This window comes from Ursus americanus, chromosome 13 (assembly GCF_024610735.1).
Source record: "Ursus americanus isolate L20-20 chromosome 13, mUrsAme1.1.p, whole genome shotgun sequence".
Taxonomy (NCBI): Eukaryota; Metazoa; Chordata; class Mammalia; order Carnivora; family Ursidae; genus Ursus; species Ursus americanus.
This window is the reverse complement of record NC_142139.1, coordinates 51,974,019-51,990,414: the sequence shown is the minus strand read 5'-3', so window position 1 is coordinate 51,990,414 and position 16,396 is coordinate 51,974,019. Positions and strand designations below refer to the sequence as shown.

Sequence of the window (16,396 nt, the reverse complement as noted above, 5' to 3'; positions counted from 1 at the left end):
CATGATCTAGCAGAAGACTGTTTAATTTTCGGAATCCTTATTTGAATCTCTTTACCGTGTTTTCAAAAGAAGGAAAAGAAACTTACCAGAAAATGGCTCCATATTATAAATAACAATTTGGTACTATCATATAGTAAGCTAGAATTATCAACTCTTTATTTGAATTAGAATCTAGATACCAGATTTAAATCAGCCTTAAAAAGTTGAACTATGCTCTTCCATCTGTACAGAAAGCATACATCTTTTAACCAGAGAAAAGAGCTGTCTCAACACTAGGTCAATGGAATTCCCCACAATCATAGCCTGATAGATAGATGTTAAAACTGCCCCAAAATTTTGGCAAATGAAGCACTTTAAAAAAAGTAGAATTATTCCTTTTATTACAAAACTTAATAATTAAATGATTTCTGTACTTTTCCTTACAAGAATAAAACAACTGATGTTCAAAATTGGAAACTGGATAATCAGACCAAAAAAAATCACATTTATTTCAATAGTTCAAAGTGCAAATACAGCAAGTCAGTTCACGTTTCAAGATACAGTTTTAAGTATAATGAAAACTTGATATACAAAAATGAAAGGGTAAATAGCAGAAATAAAGCTCAATTTTTTTAAAAAATTCAAGTAACCTGAAAACCTTCAGACTAAAATATTCCACTTACAACAATTCAGAAATGCTTTAATTCATAGATACCGGTAGTACAGTGCAATCCCAAAGGACTTCTCAAAGAAAGCATCAGCCCAAGCCGTTCGGCTCAGGACAAGAGTGGACGTTCTCGGTGCTGGCTGTTCCTGATTCGGCAGCCTCACTCACACTGTCATTTGATATGGTTCAACCCACGATACTTTGATATTTAGGCAAATTCTAAAAAATGTTTAAAGTTCAATATGAGGCCAACACCCTACTAAGAGGTTCTGAAATGGCCACTATAGATTTAAAAGATTTTAAAGACCAATTTCAACTTCAGGCCTATGGGGTGGGGAGAGACCTAGATTAATACTTCTTCCATTACTTAAAACCTTTCCGTAAGGTTAGCAACATGGCCTTTACAAGTTCCTCATGAAAATCGTACTTAAATACATATTTACTCATTTCTACACATACAGGACTTTTATGTAAAGTAGAAAAAGTTCCCACCAGGAAGATAATTAAAGGTTGTTAACGTTCTTTGTATCACTCAGCAGCCAAGACACAGGTTTATTTCTGCTCCGCAGAAGCAATGTTAGCCACTCGCTTCAATTCAGGAAAGTGTATCTTCAGGAAGGTTTAGATGAGATACTTATTCAGTCTTTTTCTCAATCTTCTTCATCTTTTCACAGTAGGCAGTAAATTGAGAGTCTGTCCCAAAAATCCTATCCCACCACGTAAATGTTGAAGCATAGTTTCCGATGAAGTTCATGTGGTGGAAATCATGATGCCGAGAGCCGGCATAGAAAGGGATCAGATTTAAAGGGTTGAGAGGAATATCATAACCACTGAAATAAAAATGATAACGATTATTAAGGAAATAAATATATGTCCGATAACTGACATTTGCATTGGCAGTAATATGCCTATTAACTAATTCAAATAACATTCCACGTTACCTAAGTCACTTTGTTTCTGACAGGTTTACACAAGACAAAAACTCACAGAAAAACAGCACATATTCTAGAAACCATTTTAAGAAATTGAAATAAAAACCTTGAAAGAACTACGAAACTTAATTATTATACAAAGGGGATGAAAAGTGGGGAGTTATAGTAATGAATCTTTAGACAAAGATTTTCAAGAATTATTTTTCTTTTCTGTTTTAAAGGAGCTTTCTCAGTACCGTTTGTAATGCCTGTAACAGTATATGTCCTTTAGGAAAAGTCAAATGAGTATCGAGCACTAAGAAGGTTAAACCTAAAAATCACTAGGTAGCAACTCTTTTAGAGTGTCCTTTATTTCCAGCAACACATCTAGATTCTGATAGCCACAACCGTACAGCTCGGAACCCCCCACCTCCTCCCTTCCTCAGGAAGCTGAGAGGGCAGGAGGGAGAAGACAACCGTGGAAGGAAAGAATGAACGAAGGAGACATCCTTTACAGTTAAGCTGTCCTAATAGTCTGCTTAGCAATAAAGATGGTCTTGTGACCATGAAAACAAAGATATTTTATATTTTGATACCTTACACCTGACTAGAAACCATAACTCACCTATGGACATCGATAGTTTCTATCAAACGAATAGTCACCCATGCCCAAAGGAGAATGACGTGATCACATAAAAGCACGATTCCAATGAAAAATCCAGTTCCCAGAATCAGAGTTTCCAAGGGATGTGCATATTCAGCTTCCATTCCAAATGGAGCCTGAAATAAATAGGTAAGAATTCCTTAATATATTGTGGCTGTGAATTTCATGCGTCAGCTTAGCAAGGCAACAGTGCCCGACTGTTTCGTTGGTCAAACACCAGTCTGGACATTGCTGTGGGGGTATTTTGTAGATGTGCCTAACATTTAAATCGGTAGACTCTGGGTAAGGGAGACCACCTCGATAACGCAGGGAGGCTTTAGCCAACCAGCTGAAGGCCTTAAAAGCAAAGACTGAGGTTTCACGAAGAAAAAAGAATTCTCACAACTGCAATATAGAAACCCTGCTTGAATTTCCAGTCTGTGGTCCGTCCTACGCATTTCAGACTTGCCAAGCCCCATAATCACATGAGCCAGTTCCTTAAAATAAATCTGTGTGTGTGTGTGTGTGTATCTCTTATTGATTTTCTCTGGAGAACAGTGACAAATACATATATTCTAATTTATGCATACAGTTTTATAAAATAAGATATATCTAGCCATACATATATAAACAAATAACAGTAATTCTCAATAAAAACATCTTTTTGTTCCTACCAAACATCAAAAGGTCTAGGGATGTCCTTAATAGAATCTTAGCAACTGCCTTTGATGGTTTAAGATCTTAAAGGCATTAAACAAGTGACTTAAATTCTAATTTTGGTTTATGCTTCTGAATTTGTTCTGCCAAGAAAGGGCTATTTGATTTAGCATACCATGTAATCAGGGCAATGTGGAACATATCGACATAACCAGTTTGCCAAAGGTACATCAAAGCAGTTCTGATAAAATTGGTTTTTATGGGAGTCGGAATGAGGTGGAAATGTGTTCAGCAAACAAGTCAGTGATTGTTTTAGAAATTGAAAGATGAAAGGTTGTTTTGGGGTCCAATTTAAATGACCTTAACATCACTATGGTCTCTATTAATCTGCCACGTACCAACTGTGACAGGATAGTGGTCTGGGCCCAAATGAGAGACTGAATTATTTCATGTAACACTTTTCTTGAAAATGTATAGAACTGGTTGCGTGTGTGTGTGTGCGTGTGCGTGTGCATGTGTGTGTGTGTGTGAAATGTTCTTCACATGTTTATGCCAAAGAGAGAGAAATAAAAACATCACTGACAATTTTTTTAAAACGTCAGAAGATTTTAAAAAAGCATTTTGCTTCTAATAGAAAAAAAATGTATTAAAAATAATTCTAACATACCTGAAACTCATGATGAACTTTATGAATATATTTATATATTCTTTTGTGATGCAAGAGCCTGTGCAGGAAATAGTGCCAGGTATCCTCGATCACTGCACAGCCAAAGCATCTTACCAAAAGCGTACACCTTTAGGATGAAAATACTGTAGTGAGTATAAAATAACTTTTACTTAAACAATCTAAACTTTTACTTGGGATCACTGAGGAATTACATGAAACCAAATAAGCACTAACCAGCTTGACCGGCCTGGATACACAGATCAACAGACTCTCACAACCGCTACGTACAAGGTGGCTAGAGAATACCTCCAGAGGCAGGGTTAAAGAGATAGACCACTAACCCAGTTCTAATTAATTTTTTAAAAATTCACATGTACAGGGGCCGCCTGGCTGGCCTAGTAGGTAGAACATGCAACTCTTGACTTCAGGGTCATGAGTTCAAGCTGAATGTTGGTGTGGAGCCTACTTTAAAAAAAGCAAAAACAAAAACAAAAACTCAAAAAAATTTCACATGTATAAAATCAAAGTTAAGAAACAAAGTCCAAAGCTTCTAGGAAAAGAGTAATATTGATGAGGGACTTCAGCTGAGATTATCAATAGTAAAATCATCACTTTTTTCCACCGGAGAGGGACATAAGTGCAATGGGCAAAATATATTTTATATACAAATAAACATATACACTAACTTTTATATTATATATATTACAAATAAAAAGTATACACCTATATGTTGGTATATCTGTATTCAGGTTATGTCACGAGCAGATAGTTGAATACAAATATTATTTGAACAAAACTACTAGTGATCAGGTTATATATCCTTGCGTCTATACAGACACAACTTTCAAAAAACCTCAAGATTACTCTCTTTTCTTTTTATTCATTTCAGACTTAAAATGTAATATAGTTTTTCTTGGTATAAGCAGGTGTATCTGTATAAAATCATATAAAGGATGCTACTGAAACTTCTGGTAACAAATTACTTTCCAAAAACACCCCAAATAAATAAATATATAACTTTCCAATAAAATATTACATCAAAACTCAGAAAGAAAAATGGGAATGTTTTAAGTTTCTACTATGGCTTACTTTTCTACATTTTATTTACTTCTAAAGTTTAGAACAAATGAAGAAAGAAGATAAACATGAAGGATATTTTAACTGGACGATAAACCATGAGTGAGTATCAAAATCAAATCTTTATCTACATACCATCTTGGCATTCTTTCCCAATCATAAGGTATATTAAAATACTCTGTAAAATAATAAGTTCCACAGATCAAAGGAAGCTGGATACAAAAGTGATTAAAGAGAATTACTTTAAAACATTTCCACTGGTTTTCCCATGTTTCTGGTTTATCCTATGGAGAAAAATCACAATATTTAGTATTAGCCTCTGCTATCAGTAGTTTGACTTGAAACTTAAGAGTGAATTCCTAATTGTTTCTGTAATATTTCTAGGTGACCTTAATTCTACATTATTTAATTAATCTTATGATGTGAATTCCATATTACAGTGACTATGTTACTGTCACATAGTCAGGAATCACAGCCTCTTCCCCTTCTAAATTCTTGACAACGTGATCACTAGTTTAAATAGGTGAAGAAACTGTTAACAGACAAACCCAGGCGTAATGATCTCAAACAAACCAAAGAAACACTACAGAGTAACTGTCCAGTCTTTGCGGCCCACAGACCATTTCCTTCCGTCACCCAGGAATTTCAGAGCAGCAGTGTGTTATGCTAAGATCACAGGTGGGTTCTCCCCACTGTTGCGGCAGGCTGCAGGCAGCGCCGGAAGCCTTTACTACAAAGGGAAATCGATGCTGCCAGTCATTCAGCGGTGCTTGTTCCCAGAAATAAGCATATTTTTGTTCGCATCTGATGATTGAATTATAAACTCTCTGAGCTGGAAGAACTTCAGAAATGGGGAAATGGGTCCAGTGGTTCCCAAAGAATGGACAGTTACTGCCCACAGATAACGATGTTCAGAGATGAAAGCCAAAACAAGAAAAGTAAGATCAATGTAGTAAATGTTCAAAAAACCTCATCAGGATATCGACTTGCTTAGCAAGGCAGATAAAAAACTGAGCCCTACATGTCTCCCTGCTCAGTGGGGAATCTGCTTCTCCCTCTCCCTTCTTTCTTGTGCTCACGAATGAGCACGCGCGGTCTCTCTCAAATAAATAATAAATCCTTAAATGGCTGCAGTTAGATAAGAAAAAGTACTTTTGGTTTTACAAAAAGATGGTGATAATAAATAATAGTTATTGTTTTGTTTTAAATGTCCTTACTTAAACATTCAAACATCTGCCAGTGACACTTTTTTTACTAAACATTATGTAATATCCCAAGTATGGAAACTACTGCTCATTGGCAGAAGCCCAAAGAAGTCAACTACCTTGCCCAGGATCGTAAAGGCAGTGATTAGAACCAGGACTAACTAAAAGCTAGGTCTTTTTCTTCGAGTTTCACAACTGTTAAAAATCCTTGCTTTGAGCTTTTTCAATACGAAAATGAATTGTGGTGTAAATCAGTACAAGTTTTCACAAAACAAGAGGGTTTATTTTTTTATTATTATTATTATTTTTTAAGATTTTATTTATTTATTTGACAGAGAGAGACAACCAGCAAGAGAGAGAACACAAGCAGGGGGAGTGAGAGAGGAAGAAGCAGGCTCCCAGCCAAGGAGCCTGATGCGGGGCTCGATCCCAGAACGCTGGGATCACGCCCTGAGCCGAAGGCAGACGCTTAACAACTGAGCCACCCAGGTGCCCCATAGAACAAGAGGGTTTAAAGACAAGCAACAAAATTAGTAAAGTTAATTACAAGTTTATGCATTTTGAAGCACTTGAGAGCACAGGAAGAAGTTGCTAGTGGTGATGAGGATAGCAGCTTTCAAACAGAATAAACTACCAGTCAGTTAACATGCTTTAGAAAGTGAGATGTCTCGGGGCGCCTATTTATCACCCCAAACATACAGGAGAACTTAGACATCCAAATTAAATTCTGCCTTTCAAAGCAGGCTGTTATAAAAAACATTTTGGAACTCCTGTTATTAATTTAGGGTTAACAGGATACTCCCCTTTGGGCATGTCCCTTTTTATTTCCTCCCCTTTTCCTTTTCCTTTTGCTCCTCTCTCCTTTGGCTTAGAGTCTAGTGGCCTGACCCCGTGCACTATCCCCAGAGTGGATCAACAACAGCACCTGCGTGAGCACTTAAAGTGAGACTCCCTGGGAGAGGCAAGAGGGCTAAGAGACTGATGGGAGAAAATGTGCACAATGAGTGCCACCCTTGGTGAGTACAAATTAGTCTCCACAGGTGAATGCGCTCAAGATGTCCATTTTCTACCAAGACCATGCGCCCCTGAGTTTTAGTTTGGCATGACTTTTTAGAGCAAGTATTAGACACTACCATGGGTTTGCCAAGGGCTGATAAATCACCTCTGATAAGCTAGTCCAGATTCTGTTCCGGGCACCCTGTCAAGCTCTAGTCTTCATAGTGGTAGAGCTCACTATTTTCTGTGTGACTACACCTGAGAAGAGGCTGTGTGTCTGTCTCAACACTTTATCATGCACGGTGGGAATCTCAAGGAATTCAGTGCAGTGAAGCAAATATCTAGAATCTAGCAGCATCATGACTCCTCATTTGGGATGACATGAATCCTGCAGAACCACCATCATATATTTAAGGAAAAAACAAAACTTTTAATAGCCCACATACACTTAGTGGCTGAGACATCAGGAGTTGGAGTGAACTGCAAAGTAGCTACAAATCCCCATAACTTCTCTTTCCAGCTAGTTTAAAGATTATAAACCTAAATTAGATAAATACCACATCTACTGAAAGCACAATTTAACAAATTATTCTTGAAACATTATCAATAATGATATAGTGCTGTCCAATGTGGCAGGAACTGGAAATATGTGGCTACTGAACACTTTAAATATGGCTAGTCTAAACCTAGACGGACTAAAATTAATGTAAAACACCCGATTTCAAAGACTTCTTGTGAGAATGTGAACATAAAATATCCCATTAAGTACTTTTAAATTCCGATTAGTTGTTGAAATGATGTTTCAATTTATTGTATTAAATAAATTATTAAAATTAATTTCCCTATTTCTTTATATCTTTTTATGTATTCTATCAGAAAATGTAAAATTACATGTTTCTTCTTTCTATTTCTATTACACAACCCTGATCTAGGTTCTCTCAAAACAAAGTTACATTTACTTTTAAAATATTCAACATGAATGATAACATTTCATTGCAAGTCCATCACACTCACCTTTTGAATTTTATACTTTTTCATGTAAGGTATAAATTGAAACAAAAATCCAGGTAAACAGAACAAGAAATAAAGGACCTCATGAACTATCAGGGATCCCCATGTTGCAATCTGGAACTTTGTGTAATTATTCAACATATAGTTCCAAGCATTTTTAAATGGTTCTTGTAGAGGGTTCTCAGGTAAAAGTGAATCCACATACTCCACAGCCAAGGATGCTGAACTAAAGATGCTGATACTTTCATTTGTTGCCATTTTTCAAATCTCTGCAGAAAGCCTTAGAATTCTGTAAAAGCAAATAAAAAAAAAATAAGCAAGCAAGCAAACCAAGTAAGCCAAACAATGAAATTCCCAGAACATAATTTTTTAAATTCATCTTCTGATCATTTAAAAAATAACAAATACTAAAGTACCAATTCTCAGGTCCTAAACATGTGATTTAAAAAAAAAAAAGTCTACTGGATATCATCACCATGTCCATTTGAAGACATTGATTTAAGAGACTCTTAATATCAGGAAACAAACTGAGGGTTGCTGCAGGGGAGGGGGGTGGGAGGATGGAGTAACTGGGTGATGGACAATGGGGAGGTTATGTGTTGTAATGAACACTGGGTATTATATAGGACTGATGAATCACTGACCTGTACCCCTGAAACAAACAATACATTATAGGTTAATTAACTGAATTTAAATAAATAAATAAATATGCAAGCCACAAGTTGGGGCACCTGGGTGGCTAAATCAGTTAAGTGTCAGACCCTTAGTTGCCGCTCAGGTCATACCTCAGGGTCATGAGATCTAGCCCAGCCTCTGCTCCACAGGCACTAAGAGTTCACTTGAGATTCTTTCTCCCTCCCTGGCCCTCCCTCCCCACTAATCCCCCTCCCTTACAAGGGCACAGGCGTGAGCACGGAACTCTCTCAATAAATAAATAAATAAACAAATAAATTCTTCTAAAACTAAAAAAAATAAAAGCCACACGTTAACTTTCAAGAGCAGGATCTAAAAGAACAAAAGTGGAAAAAGAATTTCAAAGTATCAGAGCGCCTGGGTGGCACAGTCGTTAAGCGTCTGCCTTCGGCTCAGGGCGTGATCCCGGCGTTCTGGGATCGAGCCCCACATCAGGCTCCTCCGCTGGGAGCCTGCTTCTTCCTCTCCCACTCCCCCTGCTTGTGTTCCCTCTTTCGCTGGCTGTCTCTATCTCTGTCAAATAAATAAAATCTTAAAAAAAAAAAAAAAGAATTTCAAACTATCTTTAAAGAGATTTTTCAATGTAGTCTCCGTGGAAAAACTTGTAATTTCAATTAGCAATTGTGGAGTTCGAGTGTCACTTAAAACCAAACAAAACCAAACAAAACACACAAACGTATAAAGAAAAAGTCTGCCAGATAAGACTACATAAAAATGAAATACTTCTAATTGGGGAATAAATAGACAATTATAAATAAAGTCAAAGATCAAATGGCAAACCGGAAAAAAATATTTCCAACATTTATGACAAAAGGCTGCAAAGCGTGCTTTAGAAAAAGACTAAAAACCCAATGGAAAAATGACAAAGGCCATTCCCTAGGGGTTCATGTTAAGATAAATATAATACAAATGTTCACTAAACAAATAAGCAGCTCAGTTTGACTCAAATAAAGAAATATGCCCTAAAACAAAAGTCTTTAAAAGTTTCAGTGTTCAGGACCCGGCACTGGTAAGGGTAACAATTTGGGGGAACAGAAACCATTATACATCGTTGATGGAGGGATTAGTAGGCCTTTGAAGAAAAATTCAACATTTGTCACAATTCAAAATAAATACACCCTATGACCCAGCAATTTTCTCAGTCATACTAAGACTGAAAGAAACACTGCTAACAGCAGCAAAAACAAAGAAAAAAGAAAAACAACAGAAATAAGTCCATCAACAAGAAAGGAGTTAAATAAACCTAAGTCAACTTCTTCCATAGACAATTATACAGCCATTTAAAAGAAAAGGAAAATCTCTACATTCTACAGAGAAAGATGTCCAAGATACAATGGTAAATGAAACAGCAGGTTGCAGAATAATGCACATAACGAGTGCCCCCCCCTTTTGTTTTTGTGAAAAGGTTATATATTGTGCACTTTCATGCCTAGATGGACAAACCCCCCCAACACACACACACACACACACACACACACACACACACACACACACACAGAAAAGGTATGGAAGGATATCCTGGGAACAATTGAAAGTGGTGACCTTTAGGGAAAAGAGATCAAGAGGTAATAACGCGCCTCTGCATAGGTGCACACCCAGTTGGGGGGGGGGGTTTAGAGAGGAGAGGAGAAAAATTTTACTTTCCATTTTATACCTTCTACAATTATCATTTTCTCACAAGTATGCTTTACCTTTATAATAAGCGTAATACGACACCAAATCAAAAAAGACAAGTTTAAAAAGAACGTCACTTTCCTAAAAATGTTCACTGTTGTTCCTAATCTATGAACTATGATAGACTACTTTAAAAAAATTATTTTAAGCCTCGGTCGCACTCTTAATAGTGCTTAAAATGCCCCACTTCCCATATTGACCTCCGACCTGTTGCTCATGGAGGATACTGGGAAGCTTAGCCAGCTTCTTCAGCTCTCTGAATTCACTCTGCATCCTTATTTTTTTGTCCTACTCACTCTCAAATGACTTATACTACGGAGGCTACAGTTACATCCTGGGCCATGCCAACCTCAAAATTGTTTTCTCACTCACCCCGAGAGTGACTAGTCTTATATTCTTACCTTACCTGAGAACTTGTCTGTCACTTATCCTTTCCCGTCTTTCGTTTTTCCTCTCTTCACAAAGTCCATCCCCTCAAGTTAAAAAATATACTCAAGTCTTCATTTCTAGTGAGGCTTTCCGAACCTGTATCTCCTCTTCCCCAAACCACTGTTCCTCTTTTTCTTTGAACCAACTTCTTTCTCTAGGGAGAAACCAACAAAAAGCCTCCCCCTGCTTTGCTCTCACCCATACAACTCACTCAACTACTTGCAATCTAGCTCCCACTCACACCAAGATATCTTCAGTCTTCTCACTTGTAAGGTAAAACAGTCATTCCAATCCTCATTTTTCATGAGGTCATTGCCAAACTTGGCAATGTTGAACCAACACCACTTACTAGCTGTGTGACCTTGAGCAAGTTATATAACCTCCCTGAGCCTCAGTTTTATCATCTGCAAAATGTACAGAATAACAACAGTAACTAGATGGTGGGGATCTTTTCACAATGTGTGTGTGTGTGTGTGTGTGTGTGTATTAAATCACCACAATGTACACTTTAAATATCTTACAACTTTACCTGTCAATTACACCTCCATAAAGCTGAAAAAAGAAAAACAGTAGTTCTAATGGGTCCAAGACCTAGCACATGTGAAGTACTTAACACAGGACCTGACACATAGTAGCTAGAAGAAGCTAACAATTTTGAGCACTTCTTATATGCCAGGAACTGTGTTTTAAGAGTTCTGAGAGCTCTCTCTCCAAAGACTTTAATCCTTACCACACTTTCATGAAGTAGGTAATTTTATTATCTCTATTTTATAACTGAAAAACTGAGGTTTAGAAAGAGTAAACAACTTTTGTACCCCAAGTTACAAAAATACTAAGTGGCGGAGCCTATGCACTCATCCCTTATGCCCTACTGTAATCAGAAATAATAAAGCACACAATAAATATTACAGTAAGAAGGGAATAATTCCTACAGCTTTCTCAAGGCTCCTGAAAGATTATCCTAGATAGCCTGTCTTCATTTTCACATTTCCCATTGACTCTCAAGCTATTACAATCTGCTTTCTGTTCTCATCACTGCACCGAATTTACCCTTACTAATACAATCACTAAGGATCTCCTAGCTGCCAAATCCAACAAACATTCTTTACATTTTATTTTATTTGACCAATCTGAAGATTTGATACTTCTCTCCTTAAAATACTCTCCTTCCTTGGTTCCTGGGATTCCCATGTATTCACTCTGATGAAATTTGTGCTACTATATGCAGCTACTGTGCTAGCTGCTGTCCTCACCTGACTTCAAACTACAAACTCTAATGAGGAATACAAAGCAATAACCAGACTATCATACAATTATGTGATAAGAACAATAACAGGTTGGATGGGGCGCCTGGGTGGCACAGTCGTTAAGTGTCTGCCTTCGGCCCAGGGCGTGATCCCGGCGTTCTGGGATCGAGCCCCACATCAGGCTCCTCCGCTATGAGCCTGCTTCTTCCTCTCCCACTCCCCCTGCTTGTGTTCCCTCTCTCGCTGGCTGTCTATATTTCTGTCAAATAAATAAAATCTTAAAAAAAAAAAAAAAAAGAACAATAACAGGTTGGAAATATAGAGTGCTAGAACACAGAGGACCAGGAAAGAGTTCTTAAACAAAGATGCCATCTAAACTGAGACCTGGAGCATAAGGGGGAGGTGACCTGATTAAAAGAGAGTAAAGTAGGGTGGGGTGGGAGGAACAGGGAACGTTTTGAGCAGAAGGCACATCAGATCCAAAAACTCAACTTTCTGATTTAGTATGTTTGTGCTACAGCTTTTGAGAAAGGAAGACTTGAGATTGAGGCTAGTTTCCCAAGAATGCTTTCCTTACTCCTTTCTAACTATTTCAGAGTACCTACAGAGATGGTAACTCTTTCCTGTTTTAAAAATACACTGATCTCCACAACCTTTCTATCCCTAGCCCACTCTCCTAAACTCCAGGTTCTGATTATCTAAAACTCTACTGGCCATCTCCAACCGGGCAGTTCAGAAGCCCATCAAAATCAACAGGTCCAAAGTTCAGCAACTGCTCTCTGCAACCTTGACAAATTCTCTTCTTTAACCTCTAATTTGGCAAACTGCACCATCACCTATTTAGTCATTTCCAAAAGAATGTTCTAAGTCTTTCCTGGCTAAATTAAGCCTTCAAACTCCCGCCCAATTTAGAGATACTTGGTTTAATTAACATTTACTCTCCCAACACAAGAAAGGAAAGTGGATACACCTTTGCCAAATGAGCAAAAGGAAAACCTAGGAATTAGAGAGGAGAGGGGAGGGGAAATAAAGAGTGAAGTTTCTTTTCCTTTTCTCATCCTTGTGCAACCTGATTGACTGAAAGCCTGCTCTATCCTCAGAAAAAAAAAAATTAGTTATATGTGGATTCTCTGAGAAACCCTGAAGTTTAGCTGTCCGAGGACGGTCTGCCAGTGTCTGTCCCTCGGCCCTATACCCTAGTTGAGCCCGAACTGCAGAAGTTCCCGTATTTGCTGGAGTTGCCCAATCTCTACGCTTATCCTCCTGAATCGATACAATGCCAGGATATTATCTAAACAGGTGAGTTAACCCCCTTCGTTAAACAAATTTCAAGGGAGTGCCTCCCTTAAAGACAAAGACCAAGGCCCTCAGCCACGCACAACAGGCCCTACCAGGCCTTCCCCACTCTTCTCTCGCATCTCCCACCTCGCCATATTCTTATATCTCACGTGTAACGGACACAGCATTCCCTTGCCGGTAATGTCACCCTATCCAACTCCTATTCATCCTTCAGTAACCTCCTCACAAACGCCCTTCCCAACCACACCACCCTCCACTGCACAAACACAACAGATCTTATCTCCCCGGTAGTGCTTCCGTTTTTGTAAAACTTTGTCATCACTCTTTCACCCTGTGCTATTAACTATCTCCTAATATCTCCCGTCTTCGATGACTATAAAACTCTTTAAGGGCAGGAAACATGCCCCAGCCCAATTCCATCATTTAAGGTTTCACACCGCTTTCACCTGTTCCCCTTGGCTGCCGTGCTCACATCCGGCACTGGAGCCCTGAGCGCGCATCCACGCCGGACCCCGCTCCCCTCAACACCACACAGCAGCTGCCCGGAGCCAGCCGCTCCCGCTTCCTGACCTACCGGCTTCTTTTCCAGACCCTTCACCTGGACGGCCGCGCAGGAACTGAGGGCCACGGTCACCCGGACCCGGCCAGGTGCTGCAGCCTCGGAACCTGTCTCTCCGCGTCGGGGGTGGAGCCAAGAGCGCGAGGCCGGCTTCCTTTGCCGTTATTGGCTTGTGAGGGCTCCCAACCCGCCTTCTCAGCACTGTGATTGGTTCTCGAGGTTGCTGGCATCGTGTGACTCGCGTGAACGAATCCCTGGCGATCCCAGCCATTGGCTCTGCGGATGGAGTGAGGATAGTGAGACCGAGGCGACTAGCCAGTAGCCAGCGACGCAGCGGGCCTGGAGGCGGGGAAGCGCGAGGGCGCGTGACGGCGTGAGGAGGCGGGACCCGGACGGCCACTATGGGCAGGCCGCCGCAGCGAGTTGCCTTGGCAACCTGGGTTCCTCCATAGGTCCTGTGGTGCCAGCGCTGTCCCTGTAAGAGGGTACCAGGGCGTCCTCCCCGCGACTTTAGATGTGATTTGTGTAGCAGTCGCTTCGCCAAAACCTGGGAAGAGAATAGCATAAATGCAGTTTTGACTGTTTTGTGTTTACAGATAGCTCCGCCTTTCTCTGGTGTACCTTGGATTTAGATCCTTCTCCTTCCTTGTTTCCCCGGCCCCAGTATCCTTTAATAAACTCCTAGTATGTATGTATGTATGTATATATATATATATAGAGAGAGAGAGAGAGAGAATTTCCAACGCAATATATATCCTGCGATCATCAAGAGAGTTATCGTTATCCCCATTTTGCAGATGAAAAAACCGGAAGCTCGGAAAAGTTTAGAAAATGATTTGACGTAACAGCTGGCAGATGGCTGCTCCCCTGAGGGGGGTTAAGGCCTTGACCTGGCTGATGGTGCGTGGGCTGCGAGAGCGCCCAGGTGGTGTAATCCCCAGGGGAACAGGGAGCTCCAGAAGATCTGGGGCAGGGAGGGGCGCGGTGCAGGGCACAGAGAATTTCACACACTTGCAACTTCTCTGTGCTGCGTTGGCCTCATCTCAGCCATCTCCCAACACTAAAATACTTGTGTACGAGGAATAATGGTAGCGTGTACAGTGTAATAACATACGAATTTAAACTTAAGAGTACCTTCTGAAAGTTCGCACAAAGGCACAATTTGGTCTAGTGGAAGGCACTTTCTATTCAGTAGTTTCAGGAAACAGGATGCTGTTGTTTCTCTCAGGGCTATGCTCAAACTGGTTTTTCTGTCTGAAATAATCAGCCCTCTCCTCCCCATCACCTATCAATTCAGGTTATCATCTGCTTGAGGAAGTTCCCTCTTGAGGTATGTCTCTAATTAGGCTCAGTGACCTCTGCTCTCTCATCTAACTGCCCCATGTCTGACAAAGACATGTCTGTAAAGTATCATGGCAGTGAGGTCAAATCAAATGAAAATAAATGGGATCTGCCCTTTGGGTGGTCGGACCCTGTCTTTAGGAGGCCTGTGAAGGACGGTGAATGGTGCCATGGAGTGCACCACTCAGGTCCCCTTCTTCAGGACTGAAGCAGGCATTCACCTACTGAGTGTTGGCAAAGAGCCACCTCTCCCCACTGGCGCACCCCCTTTCCTGGGGGCAGCCTGACTCCAGTGACTGGTTGATGCAGGAGTACAATGGCGCAGCCCCTCACCAGCTCCAGAGCTCTTATTGGCTGAGGTTGCGGGTGTGACTGCATCTACAGTCCGCTTTTCCATCTGCCCAAACCTGCTGCGCTTTCTCCAGTACTCTTAAGAACATGCACTATGAAAAAAAAAAAACAAAAAAAACATGCCCTATAGTGTCAGATTTACCAGGTTTTGTCAATTAGCAGTGTGCTAACTTCTCAAAGTTTTATCTAGTACCTTTGTAAAAGAGTTTATGATGGTAAATAATATGTATGTAAGGCCATTTGCATAGTGCCTGGAATACAGGAAGTGCTCAGTAAATGTTGGTTATCATTTCTGACTTAGAGTCCTACCACAGTAGATATATTTTCTAAATCAGAACAGGTGTATGTATTGGAGGGGTCAAATTACTGTTTTAAATCTTGGACATTTAGAGCTGAAAGGAAATATAGATACGGCAGCTCAGCTCACTTATTTCCCTACAATAAAGAGATTGGGAAGTTCAGAGAACAGTAACAAAAGTGGTAATTTATTGAGGGTACTTTGTATTCCAGGTATATTCACATACATCATTTCTTTCAAATTCCACAATAACCTTGTGACACAGACATTGCTGTTGCCGTTTTAGAGCAGAAAGATAAAGGTCAGAGGTTAGGTAACATGCTCAAAGTCAAAGCTAGCAGCTAATAGAGGGGGATGCAAATTCAGAGCCTTTTAATTCTTACACCCATGGATTTTCCAATACACACACAGCTTTTTTTCTTGGAGTCATTAAACCAGGGCTGGAACCCCAGAGTCTTGACTCAAAAGTGTGATTCCACTCTCCCATGTAACCTCCTCTCCAAAATGAGGCACTGGCTGCCATACAAGTCAGTAGGAGGCAGTTTGCTCAAGATCAAACTGAAACAAGAGGCAGGCTTGTTTAGCACATCACTGTGTAATATTATGCTGTCCTTGTAGCTATTAAAAGCGAACTTTCATAACCCATCAGCAGCTGAGCTTATAAATACCTAGGTCCTCATGCTATAAGGGAT

General features: G+C 39.9%; 1 protein-coding gene across 1 annotated transcript; it reads right to left on the bottom strand.

The window, feature by feature from the left end:
* Positions 1-909: 909 nt before the first annotated feature.
* MSMO1 (methylsterol monooxygenase 1) lies at positions 910-13,868 on the bottom strand. Its single transcript, XM_045798695.2, has 6 exons — positions 13,730-13,868; positions 7,817-8,102; positions 4,737-4,885; positions 3,525-3,651; positions 2,183-2,337; positions 910-1,476 (listed from the first exon to the last, which is right to left on the bottom strand). Exons 2-6 carry the CDS (start codon positions 8,069-8,071, stop codon positions 1,281-1,283), a joined length of 882 nt encoding a protein of 293 aa, XP_045654651.1. The 5' UTR covers positions 8,072-8,102; positions 13,730-13,868; the 3' UTR covers positions 910-1,280.
* Positions 13,869-16,396: the final 2,528 nt, after the last annotated feature.